Below are 15000 nucleotides of genomic sequence, written 5' to 3'. Positions count from 1 at the left end.
CACAATCATATTGTAAATTACTAATAAGTATGTACATCTTGAGGTCTATCAAACTTCTTATAAGTGTATGGGACACACTTTTATTATGATTATATATTTGTAGTAAAATAGTGGTATTAATATATTAGGGTGTTATACAACATCATTACTATATATAGTAATATACTGGAAAAAATATCAGTCAAAAAACAAACAACCAGAGACCTCTAATTGAACATGAGTATATAATTTTTTTGGGCATGCAACTCAACATTGCTTAGAAACATTCTTTAACACACACTGCAATATCAGATATTCAATTATTCATTTGCAAAGCTGAGAAGTACTACCAGTACTTTGGTTTTATAACTGCCGAGACATTTTTTAATTCAGATACCAAAAAGTATTGTAGCAACTATGAAAATGGCCCCAGAATTATCTGCACTACCTATTGTGGTTCTGGTTGAAAAATGAATGCAGAAGCCTCAAGTACCACTTAGAATATATCACAAGTTCTATCTAGATATAATTTCCTATCTTTCTGTCTTACTAATTTGACAAGTATCACTATAGGCACCAAAGTTTTCCAAGAGACAAAGTAATCAGTACCTTTTGGTATAAGAATTTATAAGTGCAGGTTACTTTTAAATTAGCAGTGATATTGCTCATGTCTAAATGGTTATATACATGGCCTATGTTTTGCAATTACATATATTTAAAATGCATCATATAATTATCAACCCATTATACTATTTTGTTAAAAGATTATATATATATAACAAAAATATAAAACAATATTTCTTAGGTCATACCCACCTAGTAGGTCAAATTCATATGACATTATGAAGGGTAACTAAATATAAAGCAAAGAAAAAAAAATCATAACTTCCATTTAGAACTTACATTAATGCAATCTGTAGTAGAAAGTAAGTGAATGTAAGAGGAATAAATATTCTCCCCTAATGAAGGCCACACTAGAAATTTATATTCAGATATACTACAAACTTCTGGTCTTATCCTATCTAAAAGAATATACATTTATTTAAAGATTTGAAATACCTCTTTGTAACTATCATGCAAGTGTGCCAACTCTACGAAGAGAAGCTAAAGTGGTTTTAACAGATGTGTACGGTTAAGGTTTGCCTCCAACATTCCTCAAATGTTTGAAATAACATTTATCACAAAAATGTACCACATACGGCAGTCATGCGTTCAACTTCATACAAAGACTGGTATGTCCTTATTTCACATGAAACTGTTCTACTCTGTCTCTGTTTTTTCTGCTTCTAAAATGTAGAAGACCATACAAGCTTGCTTGCTATATATTAAGTTCTGACATCACTTTACAGCTTGGTAGTTTAGCAAATTTGGACTGGAAATCACAATATATATCAATTTCATTTGACTTTGTATTTACTTTATCTTTGTACATTTACTAACAAATTGAGTACATAGGTTATAGTAGCTTCTATCTATATGGTGTTTTGAATCAACTATTCCTTTGACATTCAAAACCTATCAATATGCAAAATTGGTGCATTAATATTACTCAATTAAGAATATTTTGTTGTTTTTTTGTGCAAACAGTACTATATGGTGAAGTTAAGTGAAGCTGAACTCCTGTTTCTGGCTGTACTCTGCCTCTAAACATAAGGGGTAAATCTCAGCCTAAAGTAAACCAACAATAAATAAGCTAAACAGGCAAGTTTACAGCACCAAAGCTTCACCACCACTATTTCTAGTCAGGTTTCCACTGTTTCTTGCAGCATCCAAACAGGTCTTCTTCACCTCCATTAGCCTGAAAAAAAGGTAATTTTCAATCTTGCATTCAAACATGATCTTAATTCTTTGGTGTCTTGTGCTACAGGTAAATAAAAAATGCCCATAAAAGGAAACAAAAATTAATTATCTTTCAAATGAAAAGCACATTATACTATCTTCTCAAATATCTTTACCGATTAATGCTAGATACATGTGGTGGCCTCAGGTGTTTTGTTTTTTTATTCATATTACTTGCACAAAGATGGGTCCACATGTGCTACCAAGCTATTTACCAGACCTTGACCATTTACTCCATTCCTTAAAATTTCAGGCAATGTTATTTTCCTTTCTGTTACAATTATTACTATCATTAATATATATTTTTTATTATAATTATCATTATCATTATCATTATTGTATTTATAATCTTTACAGTAATAAAAGCAAAAATAAATAAATCTACATTTCCCTAAAATTCCAACAAGGGAATAAACAGATGAAATCAGGTAGACCTAATAATCAGCTCCTTAGGAATTATCTATGTGTAAACAAAATTAATAAAACAAAACACAGGGAGTGTTCCATGTATACATGTACACTCAATGTCAGGTGGCTGACAATAATTCACATCTGTCTCTCACTCACTCTCTGTCTCTCAGTCACTCTCTGGCTCTCTGGCTCTCTGTGTCTCTGTGTCTCTGTGTCTCTGTGTCTCTGTGTCTCTGTGTCTCTGTGTCTCTGTGTCTCTGTGTCTCTGTGTCTCTGTGTCTCTGTGTCTCTGTGTCTCTGTGTCTCTGTGTCTCTGTGTCTCTGTGTCTCTGTCACTGTCACTGTCACTGTCACTGTCACTGTCACTGTCACTGTCTCTGGCTCTGGCTCTGGCTCTGTCTATCACTGTGTAAGTGTATATATATGTGTGTGTGTGTGTGTGTGTGTGTGTGTGTGTGTGTGTGTGTGTGTGTGTGTGTGTGTGTGTGTGTGTGTGTGTGTGTGTGTGTGTGTGTGTGTTTGTGTGTGTGTGTGTTTGTGTGTGTGTGTGTGTGTGTGTGTGTGTGTGTGTGTGTGTGTGTGTGTGTGTGTGTGTGTGTGTGTGTGTGTTTGTGTGTGTTTGTGTGTGTTTGTGTGTGTGTTTGTGTGTGTGTTTGTGTGTGTGTTTGTGTGTATGTGTTGTATGTGTGTTTGTATATTTACTGTACACTTACTGTATAACATCCTGCCACATTGCAAGCTGCTTTGCAGAATTCTGAACTAAATCTTTTACTGCTTTCTGCTCTTCCCTCAGTGTACGACCAAGCTTCTCTTGTTCGTTAATATGCCCCATCAACTGTTCTCTGTAAACAAAAACAAAAAAAATCTGTAGACAGCAATATTATTTTTTAGTACATCTATTAGCAATGTAATTCATTACAATTGCCTTGGATTGTCTTTAATAAGGGTATTTCTCAGCATTTATTGCAGTTTAACTTCATTATAGCTTGCTTTCATACATTCTTACAGTAACTAATTTCCAGTATTTATCCTGCACTGTGAGAACAAAAATGACACACTGTTCAGACCTGTCAGTTTCTTAGTATTTATAACAGAAATCAGTGAATCCTTTGTCACCAAGCTTTTGATTCTCTATGCACCTCTAATGGAATCCCACGAACATAAGTAATATGGATACTGGCAAAATAACACAGAGAAAAAGAAAAAATAATGCTTACACTAATGACAAAGAAAATGAATAACACTTAACCATTAACACTCACACTTATTTTCAAGTTCCCTTACTTTGGCCCCAGTTTTAAAACCTTTTCTCCTTTTACTTCTCTTCTGGCATTCTTAACCAGCAATACTGAATGCAAAGGAAAATATCTCCTATGCAAATTACAAGGCACATACAATAATGACATCCAATCAGAAAATCCTTCTCTAGCAAAATATGACCCTCTATGGACCCAAATGAGTTACACTTACATTAAATTAGTTCTCTGAAAGCTTTAGGAAATCATACAACGATTTTGGAAACCAGTCAAACTTTGCACATGCATACCTGAAATCATTTTTCTTTCCTAATAAGAAATACACACCTGAGTGATTTTTTCTTGTCCTGAGGATCATTCGACAGGTATAATTTTATTTCATCACTAGCCTGTTGCTGTTTATATGCTAGGACATCCCGTTCAGCCAATAACACATGATATTTAGTCTGGGATGTTATGATTTCATCTTTTAGGGTCTGAAACAAAATTATGAGTTATAATGATATAGAAATAATTTATATCATCAAATGTGAATACTATAGAAACATAAAACCACAAAAAGAAAAAAAAAATACCTTGACTTCCTGTTCCAATTTTCCTATATTACTATCCAAACCAGCAGCCACCGAGTCGAAGGTGTGTTTTTTTTCATTATATCGAACAGTAAGGTCTTGTGCTTTTTGCCTCAGTGGTCTCAGTTCTGGAGAAGACAATGTAAAATCACCATAATAATTATTCTAATGTATGCCAAACACTGAATCAATAATCCTTCACACTTACAAAACTATGTCAGTAACAAAAGCTATATTCTTTGGCAGTCTCTACCTTTGATAATTGGAGCTAAGCGGCCCTTTCTTTCTGCAATTTTATGGTTCAGTTCCATCACCATTGCAGACATTTCCTCAAGAGTCTTCCCTTTACGGCTATCAACTTCTGCTTTAACAGAAGACACCTTCTCCAAGTTCTCTTGGGTCTCATGGAAGCCTGTTACACCCATGCGTGCCTCCATAGCACTCTACATTAAACATAAAGAAGCTCTAATTATGATATGCTATTCATGATGAATACAACTAGTCACTGTTCATATAATGAGAAGCTATATCTACTGCTTTTTTAATATACATTTCATATGCTTATTCTTGAACTTACAAGTTGCTCCATTATTTGTGCATCCTTGGCTTTCAATATTTCCTCTGTCCTACTCAGGACACCAAATTCAGCTCTCAGTTCACTTAGTTCTGCTCTTTTCATCTTATAAACTGAGCTTTTCCCACGTAATTTATTTACATATCGTTTGAATTCATCACCTCGTAGAACCTGTTCACCCGAGTATTGCTTAAGCTGCTCTTGTTTGTCCTGTAGGTATATGATAGTTAGTCAAAAAATAGAATAAAACAATAATATTAATGAAAACCTATTATATGCTGGAATAAAAACAAAACTATACCAGTCTGTTATTTCAAGTGTTGAACATCAATAGCATATTACACCTGATAATCATATTATATAACCTAAATCTACTGTCAACTGATTAGCTCTTTCATTTTCATATGTTCATCTTTCTTATTTACATAGAATGTTTATTTGACATATACAAAATAATTTTTTTAATATCCATTAGCTGTACATATTTCCATGCTTTTCTGATCAACAAACCCTCATGTCATCCTGCAAATTTCCCAGTTCATTTCGCAATTCATTCATTCGTTCTGCTGTTTGCTCCTTTTTCCGTCCAATAATTGCTGCATTTTGTCGGAAGAATGACAATTTTCCAACCTGTCAAGAAGTAATGATTAGTACTTGACACTGCAATAATAACTGAAATTACAGATTTTAACAGGGTAAAATTTTGCAAGTGTATGGAAAATTATAGGAAAAAACAAATGTTTTTAACTAACTTACAATTACATTAAACAGTACAGCACACAAAAACTATATAAAAATAAATGCTAAGCCCAAAACTGCACAATTTCAGTGCATATTTGAAAAAAAAATTCTACCTTGCCCTCAGGACTGTCATCTTCTTCAACCTCCTTCATGCGAGCTTCATTCAAGTTATTGATCTCTGTTGTTAGTGAACGTATCTAAAAATAAATAAGGGAGGGAAAAATAATAAATTAGCATCTACACATAAATAAATCTTCAGGTAACTTTTTCACATGATCACAGTTTAAATGCATACAAACATATTCATGTTTTGTCATTACCTGCTTATTCACAGCATCTAGCTCCTGTTGACCCATTGCTGGCTGTGCTGCAACCCTCTGAAGCGTAGAAACAATTCTCTGTTTTGCAGCAACTTCTTTTGGTAGCTTGTCATTCACAATGTAGCTATTTACATTTACATCTTCTTCTAGCCTCTGCAGCAAACCTATATAAAATCCATATTAGAGAAAGGATTAAAGTCAATACAGTTTTGAAAAAAAATGCACAACAAATACAGATGTATATAAAATTATGTGTATACAGACCTCATGATCAATCAGAATACCCAAGCATATCAACTTTACTCTAAATACCACTAAAAATTATTCCCCAACAACAAAATTTGTTCCTGAATTAAATCAAATTGCTACATGGCAAAAGTGTATGCATTGTTAATGGTAAATGGTAAAAATAAATAAATGTGCTAGATATCAAGGGTCATATAGCATTCTGGCAAAATGGTAAAAATAAGTTAATGTTTAGGATAAGATGTGTTAGATATGAAAGATTGTAGATTGCTATAGGATAATAACGGTAAAGAAAATGGTAAAAAGAGAAGAGCAGATGGAGTACACCAGGATTTAGCAAAAGGGGAAGGGGTTAAGGGCATAGAGTAATTAGATCATATGGAGAGTATCTTTGTATCTATAAAGGAAGAGGAACACTGTATGAAAAAAACTGTAAAAGAGCCATCATAAAACAATAATGAGGTAACAGGGGTAGAAATAGGTGCTGGAAAAGTAGGAGGAGAAGAATCCGGAGAATGAGATAAAGGAACAGAGACAGGTATTGAACTATCAGTAAGAATATCAGGAGGGGAAAGATGCAGAGAAGGGCACCATTCTGACATAGGGGAGTGACATGAGCATCAATGTGGGAGCAGTAAGGATAATGGGGAAAGAAGAGGGAATGAAGAACAAGGAGAAGGGGAAGATGGGGTGTGTTGGAAATTAGCGGGAGAAAGAAAAGTAGGGGGAACTTGAAGAGGAGGAGCATGGATATTGGCAATCACTTTGAATTAGAGGGACTAGGAATAGAGAAACTGGAGGGTTGATGAAAGATGAAATCAAGGATGAAAGGGTGTAGGAGCAAATGTGTTGGAGAAGATGGGGTGAAATGTTTAGATTGCCTAGTGCAACAGGTAAAGTGACCAAGAGGTAGGGTAGGCATCAGGAAAGTGGTAGAGATTGGAGTATCTGGATTTAGACTGGGAAAGGACAGCACTGGGATAGGTAGAGGGAAAAAAAACTTGTAGGAGTGCTTCCGGTCTGATCTCATGTAGAGTGAGGCCTAGTTTGAATCTGAGAACTGCTACTTCAATCTTATAGGCAGAGCAGCTCCTATGAAATACATAACAGGATCCACCACAATTGGTACATGTGTGTGACTGAGCAGAAAAATTTGAATTGTCACAAACAGGTTGGGCACAAAAAGGGCAGTAGGGTGTGGAGCAAAAGTGTTTGGCTGCGTGGCCAAAATGCCAACATTTCTGACATTGACATGGAAGGAGTTGATTAGATTAACAATGTGATTCCATGAATCCAGTAAAAAAAGGTAACGAGAAGATAATTGCTGGGATGAAGTCAAATTTAAAACAACCACACGGAACATTAGACAATAAAATCTTATTCTCTTTTACAATTCTACTACTATATCAGTGAATATTCAGATTACCTTCTGGAGTTGTCCCCATCCCAGCCTTTCTAATATCCTTCAACTGATTCTGAAGTCGCATGATCCTTTGTTCTAAAAGCTGGGTAGAATCTTTGAGGTCTATGCCTTGCTGAGCCATCTCCTTTTGCTTCTCCCTTTCTTTACGCAATGCCCTCGCTGAATGGAGCATTTCTTCACTGTTTGGAGTTCCTTCAACCTTAAATAAGCAAGTAATTTCCATCACAATATCTAACATTTCCATTTATTGTTATCAATCTAAAAAGGGGTCTTAAAGTGAAAAACAAAATGTGTTCTTTAACAATTATAAAGAAAATTCTCACTTTCACCACAAAACTGAAAATGTATAGATCTATATACAGTATAGAGTTTTTAAACTGACCCTCTGCTTCATTCTCTCAATCCTTCGCATAACCAGATCTTTTTCCTCTTCCATTGCTGAGATGTCTCGTCGAAGTTCATGTGTAGAAAAGCCACTGTTTCTGAGACCTTCATATTCACGATGGATGGTCTTGAATTGCTCAATAAGATCTTCATACTGAAAATAATACATGTAATTGAGATATTCTACATTTTTAATAAAAATCTAAAATACATTTATACAAAAATATGCATGTAATGTGCAGTTTGTGCAGGAAAGCTGGAAAAAAAAATCTGTACATAAATATTAGCAAACTTTAAGTTAGGATACTACTGTAGTACCTTAATATGGATATCAGCAATATCAGCATCACCAAGAATCTCAGCAGGAATATCTAGCTTAACCAGATATTTTGCCAGATAAGCTCGTTTTTTCAGCTCGTCCATTCGCTGAAGCAGCCAGTACAAAATTGGGTAGATAACATGTTTGTTTCCTGACACCAGTCCTTGACGGAAATTGCTCCTGGAAAGTTTAATTCAAATAAATATGTTTTCTTTCAAGTAGAATTGACATACATGTATCATAATGTAATCTAACAAATTAAAAAAGTTTATAATCTTCACCCAAAACACAAAAAGATCAGACTGGTAAAGAAAAAAAAAACATCTTAAAGTTAAATGTAGTGTACAGGATGAACAAAAAATTCTGAGGAATTCTGATAACAGAAAATCTATTTCCTTGAAGATTGACTTTAAAAATCTCATTAAAGATATACATGTAGGCATACAAGTATATTAAATTAACAGTCATGAATATACATTTTATTCTCTGTATTTTACTGATGAGAAATTACCTCATAGTTTTTTTAATGTCTAAGAACACATCAATCACTTGTTTTACAATATATATAACATCAACCTATTACATTTGCTAAAGTAGAACTAAACACAAACCATGCAGGAATTAGATTTATTACAGTTTATACCAAACTATCATATTAATCAACATGTGACAAAAACTGCTGTCCTTAATCCTCTAACAATAGGAAGATATTATGTAATCAGTACAAGTAGAAAGTAAAAATACATGCCATTTTTTTATATATCATGATTACTATCACCTATAAAAATACAGCGGAAAGATCATTGACGTTGAAACAACCAAAAGAAGCAAAAATAAAAGACCCTTTTTCTATAATGATTAAAAGACTGCAGAGTCCACTGTGCATAAAAGCCATATAAGACCAATGAAACATTGATGACCGATGAAGAACTTGTGTAAGCACATGCTGAATAGCCAAAAGGCCTCAGATCTCTAGACTGCAGCCTTGTAGCCCTTCCATCCTTCTATTTTGCTTCATGCTTATATCCTAAAGAATGACACATGCATCAGCGATAAGTAGATCTTTCAAACTGCAAGCAGCATCTGCCCATTAAAAAGTTCTTGAGTTGATCTGAAAGGTAAAATGAGCTATTTCTTACTGGCCTGCTGGTTAATAAGGTTATCGTGCAGTTATAGGATCTGATTTCCATTCCTAGAGACATGCAAAACTTACTCATAGTCCTTACTAACACCCATAATTCATCAGACATAAAAGGTGTAACTTTTGTCAATTCTGTGAGATCTATACATAAAATACTAAGACCTTTTATCTAGTGGTAGTGCTCACAGTATCTCTAATACTTCACAGTTATTGGGAATTTCAGTATTACAATGTATCTATATATCCTAGGAGTCCTTCATCAACGTTCTGCATTCTGGGCTTGTTAAGCGCCCTTTTTGCAATCCTATACTGCCTCTTGCTAGCACAAGTTTTTCTAGTTCTAATGAAGAGTTGATATATCTGTCCTGAACCTTCTCCTAAGCATATTACACTAAGATTTCATTATCTATCTTTCCCTCTGAAAAACTCTATATGACAAAATTTCTATTAATATAAATGTAAATGAAATATGTGAGTAAAAATTCACACTACACGAAACAAGCAAAAGTTCATTATCATAACTTTTACAAGTCAAAGAAGGCAGGAAAAAGCTTTTACCCTTTGGCAATCTAAGGGTTAAGAGGCAGTTTATGGTTTGGCCTGGTTGGCTTCTGCAATAATAGTATTTACAAGAATTTTAGATAATGAATAAATCAGGATGTTATACTACCTACACTAATATGCGATGGACAGAGAAGTAATTTGCACATTCAGAATGTTTTGTTCTGTACTTGTCCACTTACATTCTAACCAAAAAATTGTCACTGGGTAGAGAAATGTCCTTGCTCACATCATACCTATAAGTTTATCTGAAATTCTACCTTTGAAAATATACCACTAACTACAGTGAAAATCAGTAATGTGTACAAAATGCAGTTTGAATTAAAAGTGCATCTGTGAAATAAGTCCTTACATCACTGTTGCTGGATTTCTGCTGGTGCTGAAAGTCATGAAAAAATGTTGTTGATATTAGCACAAAAATGGCCCTCTACCTTTCTCAGCATGTTCCATCAATGAATCCATTCATCATTTTCTATTGTACCCTCCTTGCCACTGAGAATGGTATAATAACCTGTTCATATATCTAAAAAAAATCTTTGCCAGTGCTTCAATTCAAATCACTCACCACTCCTGTGCACAAAAACTGTGTAACAAAACATTCCATGGGTATCTGGATTCATAAGGGGCAAACAGGATTATACACACAAGATATATTTACATCCAATGAAGAAACCTCCATTCATATTCCATCATGTCAGTGATTTAGAAAAGTGAAAGTAAAATGTTATTTGCCAAATAGACTTGTAACACTTGACTCACATGTTGTCGTCTGGAGGTTTATACTTCAAAATACGAAGCATCCCCAGCATTCTGATGGCCATTTGTTCTGGCTCCTCCTCACGAATGTCAAGGCGGTTTTTGGAATCAATCTCCGCAAACACATCATTAAGGACCTGTTGAAGAAAATCCAAGTTAAATATAAAGAGAAAAGAAATACTAATGAAAATATTTTATCACACATCTAGAATGATGCAATCATTCTGTAAATTAGAAAGTAAGTAGGTGCTTGTATGTGTATATACACATGTGTGTGTGTGTGTGTGTGTGTGTGTGTGTGTGTGTGTGTGTGTGTGTGTGTGTGTGTGTGTGTGTGTGTGTGTGTGTGTGTGTGTGTGTGTGTGTATATGAGTATGTGTGTGTGTGTGTGTATGTGTATGTGTATGTGTATGTGTATGTGTATGTGTATGTGTATGTGTATGCGTATGTGTATGCGTATGCGTATGCGTATGCGTATGCGTATGCGTATGCGTATGCGTATGCGTATGCGTATGCGTATGCGTATGCGTATGTGTATGTATGGGTGTGGGTGTGGGTGTGGGTGTGGGTGTGGGTGTGGGTGTGTACATGTAAATTTGTACATTCTTAACACTCAATGACAACTATAAACCCTTCAAGATAACTGATAAAGCTTGGTTTAACTTACTTGTATCAACTGTTCTGGCTGAAGAGAATCGAAGCTGATAAGGTTGTAGTTGCGATTATATGGCTCCTTGTTGAGCTCTCCTACGATATACCTGATATCTTCACTCATCGTGATTGGTTTGCTGTATGGCTTGTCTCTGACAGTCTATCCTGTGGGGAGCAAAACTTGAACTGTAATTAACTGTATATGTAAACTGCAGCTTTACTTTTTCGAAGTGATTATAGAACCAGAAAAAAATCTGTGCTGCTTAGCCCGAAAATCATCATGTGGAAACGGATCCATTTCTTTATCTTCAGAAAATCTATCTGCAGAGACAGACGACACGAACACTTCCTCGAATCGAAATCGAGGTTATCGAAACCAGTCGAGTACTGCCGAAGATGACCTGAATTGGTTAGGTTAGGTCTGGTATGGTATGGTTTGGTTTGAATAGGATCGGGAACTGGATTCGTGCTTCCAAGAAAGAAAATCATCATGTAGAATCAGATACATTTCTATAACCCTTGCCTTACTTTTATGCAATATACTGGACACAGGTACTGGAATTCAGCCACAAAGCAAAAGAAAGAAAAAATTTTCTTCAAGAAATGGGTTAATTACTTTCTATAAAAAAAAAATATTTTCTTTCTTTAATTCTACTGTGTAGCAAATAAGAAAAATACATGGCAACTGCACCTAACACAACCCTTAGTGCAATTCTGGATACAAATGCGAGAATTACAAATTTGCTAAAGTTAGTATTTGCACTAAAACCTTTCGCCCTTCTAGTTTCGCAGCAAGATCTAGGAAACCTACCCGTATAATTGACCAACTAATGTCCACACTCCCTGTTTTAATTCACAAAAGAGTACTGTAATGGTGAAAAATGTAGGTGTATTATCGGTTCGTCTTTCCTCTTGGGTTCACCCGTCTGAGGAATGTATCCTTTGCACATTCCTTTGTTGATGTTTTGATTGGCGTTGCCATGGTAACATTCTCACCGGCGGAAAGTTCAAGATGAACACACAAATTCCTGATTGTTTATGCTATTATATGACTTGTATTCTTATATTAGGCATTTTCATTAAAGAAATATCTAAAATGATAATGATATGATATAAAACAATTGCCATTATGAAGATGCTGATGGTGTTCTGTGCAAGAAAACGATGCATAGCACTCAAAGCTTGCCGAAATTTTTTTGCAGGTATCAAATAACAAGATCTATATACGTACTAATATAGACTTTGTCAAATAACACAAGGAGGCTATATGTATGTATGTATGCATGTATGTATGTATGTATGTATCTATGTATGTATGTATGTATGTATGTATGTATGTATGTATGTATGTATGTATGTATGTATGTATGTATGTATATGTATATGATTGTGTGTGTGCATATGTATATATATATATATATATATATATATATATATATATATATGCATGTATATATAATCATATTGATAGATAGAGAGACAGATAGAGATAGAGATATTGATATATATGTATATGTGTGTGTGTGTGTGTGTGTGCGCCCACACACACACACACATGTGTTATGATGTGTTATATGTGTGAGTACATATAAGTATGTGTTTGCCAACAATTGTATGATTATTTATTTGTTCTTGCTCACAAATCTGCAATCTGTGTGTGTGTGTGTGTGTGTGTGTGTGTGTGTGTGTGTGTGTGTGTGTGTGTGTGTGTGAGAGAGAGAGAGAGAGAGAGAGAGAGAGAGAGAGAGAGAGAGAGAGAGAGAGAGAGAGAGAGAGAGAGAGAGAGAGAGAGAGAGAGAGAGAGAGAGAGAGAGAGAGAGAGAGAGAGAGAGAGAGAGAGAGAGAGAGAGAGAGAGAGAGAGAGAGAGAGAGAGAGAGAGAGAGAGAGAGAGAGAGAATATGAGAGCGCGTGCCGATTTTCAAGGGAAACCGAGCTCTTTGGCCCGCTCCTCTGCATTGTCTGCACGAAAGCGCCCCTAACCACGAAGCTCGAGCGACGGCCGTCCGGTCCATACAAAAAATATCCTCTCAATAGTATTCTCTTGTAACTTAAGTGGTTGCAGGAAGGGAAATGACGTCACACACATGGAATTTGTTCTGGGGTTCTTCCTTTGTACGCACACCTCTCAGGAACGGCGTGGGGAGATACGTTCAACAGCTCCAAAGAGTAACATTTAAGTTTTGTAAGACCCATGGAGGCAGTCAAGGGATGAGGTAAGAAAAGGGAATATCATGTTTTTTGGTATGGTAGAGATGATTAGACCTGGGATTTATTTTGGAAAGAATGTCTGTCTTGACAAGTGCGGTTTTACAGAGTTGGTATTAGATATCACGTTTGATTTGTATCCAAACCAAAATGTGGATTTAGAAACCATACTTAGATTACCTTTATTCATATTGGTAATGCAAATACAAGATTTCCCAAGATTTTAAAATTTGATTAAACAGCTAAAGGAACATAGCTTTTAAGATTTGCAGTCTCTTAAGTAAATTTCACAAATATCCCATCTTGGTTAGATATCATAGTTAAACAAAGCATGAACTCTATTCATTTGTGATCAAAATTGCTTTGAAATAACATGAAATAGCACAAATAAGTTTAGATGAAAATACTTCAGTTATACCATTAATTTAGGGAAATTTTTTGTGTGTTACAGGTTCCAGCGATTTTTTTGTAGACTTAGATATTAATATCTATTTAGGCCTGTTTTATTGTATGTGACATCATATGTAATTTATATGTATGTTACACTGTCCAACTGCCTCCTGAGAGTCCACATAGATTTTTTTTTCTCTTTTTTTTATCTAGTTTGTTACTTGAATTGTATGTTAATATTATCTGTACCTTCACCCTGTTATTGATAAGAAACCCATAAATTTTGCATGTATGTACTGATGCCCTAAAGATTTCACAAACTTTTGAATAGATTTATTGTATTTCTATATAGAGAGATGTATAACAATGAGCAGTACAATAACAAGAAAAATATATTAGACTTAAAAATACAGCCTTTTACCACCATTATGTTAACAACTAATTCATTTGAAATTTCATATACATCTGTTTTTAATTTTTACCCCCTTTACTAGACACTTTGAGAATGTTGTTTCACAGTTCATCAATTTCTTAGTAAAAGCAAAAAGGTCTTGTGATAGAGTTGAATCACCTTAAAGCTTCTTTAGAGGTATATAAGTTCTGTATTACCATAGAATGTCAATCAAATCTGGTCTTTACAAATCTTTACAAATATGTATGTAATTCTAATATCTCAGAAACACAAGCTTACTGTTTGTTATTTGTGAATGAGAAATGTAATATTCCATGTAATGCTGCAAAATCAGAGAGCATGGAACTTGCATTTTTATTTAATTCTATTTATTTATTTATTTACTTATTTTAACTTAAGTAACATATTTTGTAGGTATGTTTTATCCTTTTTCAAGGTGGTTGGCTATCTTCTTTTCAGAGAATTCATTGAAAAGGACCTTGTTGATTTTGCAAAAGTGAACCCAGGAGTTGTTGTGTACCTCAAACCACGCCGTCACAGATCTCCTTGCCTCAAGGCAGAATACTGTATGTTTTTATATCATCTTTATTTAACTCTCATGATGTTGATTGACTTTATGAATTTTAAATACAAATTTAAAAACCATTGTTCTTGTACTCTTACCAAATAATTATATTGATAACTGTCTAAAGTGTTTAAGTGTTTTCATGAATTTTTAATTTAATTTTTTACCCAGTAAATGGTGAAGAAGAATATATCTCAGCTCACAACCTCTCAAGTAGCGATATCAAGAAATGGGTGGAATACCTTAGAATGCGG

The 15000-nt window shown here is 34.6% G+C and overlaps 2 protein-coding genes across 2 annotated transcripts in view; one reads left to right on the top strand and one right to left on the bottom strand.

The window, feature by feature from the left end:
- Positions 1–57: 57 nt before the first annotated feature.
- Positions 58–12129, bottom strand: LOC113829149 (intraflagellar transport protein 81 homolog). Its single transcript, XM_027382251.2, has 15 exons — positions 11985–12129; positions 11190–11338; positions 10526–10659; positions 8064–8244; positions 7744–7899; positions 7365–7560; positions 5693–5856; positions 5486–5569; positions 5142–5261; positions 4635–4841; positions 4311–4500; positions 4061–4185; positions 3813–3961; positions 2943–3071; positions 58–1777 (listed from the first exon to the last, which is right to left on the bottom strand). Exons 2-15 carry the CDS (start codon positions 11295–11297, stop codon positions 1687–1689), a joined length of 2034 nt encoding a protein of 677 aa, XP_027238052.1. The 5' UTR covers positions 11298–11338; positions 11985–12129; the 3' UTR covers positions 58–1686.
- A 1012-nt stretch (positions 12130–13141) lies between these two features.
- mRpL43 (mitochondrial ribosomal protein L43) overlaps positions 13142–15000 on the top strand; it is a 2902-nt gene continuing 1043 nt past the window's right edge. Inside the window, exons 1-3 of the mRNA XM_027382241.2 lie at positions 13142–13387; positions 14641–14747; positions 14918–15000. The exon at positions 14918–15000 is cut by the window's right edge and continues 120 nt beyond it. Of these exons, the coding sequence (XP_027238042.2) occupies positions 13245–13387; positions 14641–14747; positions 14918–15000 (333 nt within the window). The 5' untranslated portion in view covers positions 13142–13244. The remainder of the gene's footprint in view (positions 13388–14640; positions 14748–14917) is intronic.

The sequence above is a fragment of the Penaeus vannamei genome, chromosome 11 (assembly GCF_042767895.1).
Source record: "Penaeus vannamei isolate JL-2024 chromosome 11, ASM4276789v1, whole genome shotgun sequence".
In the NCBI taxonomy this organism is placed as follows: Eukaryota; Metazoa; Arthropoda; class Malacostraca; order Decapoda; family Penaeidae; genus Penaeus; species Penaeus vannamei.
The sequence above is the reverse complement of the archived record's forward strand: the minus strand, read 5'-3'. Positions and strand labels throughout refer to the sequence as shown.

What these genes read in the sequence shown, in the direction of transcription:
- LOC113829149 (XM_027382251.2), bottom strand. Translation starts at nt 11,297, where the DNA reads ATGAGTGAAGATATCAGGTATATCGTAGGAGAGCTCAACAAGGAGCCA. An exon ending in GATGGGGACAACTCCAGAAG is followed by an intron (nt 5,857 to 7,364) that starts GTAATCTGAATA and finishes GATTTTATATAG; the next exon opens with GTTTGCTGCAGAGGCTAGAA. An exon ending in CACAAATAATGGAGCAACTT is followed by an intron (nt 4,501 to 4,634) that starts GTAAGTTCAAGA and finishes TGTTTAATGTAG; the next exon opens with AGTGCTATGGAGGCACGCAT.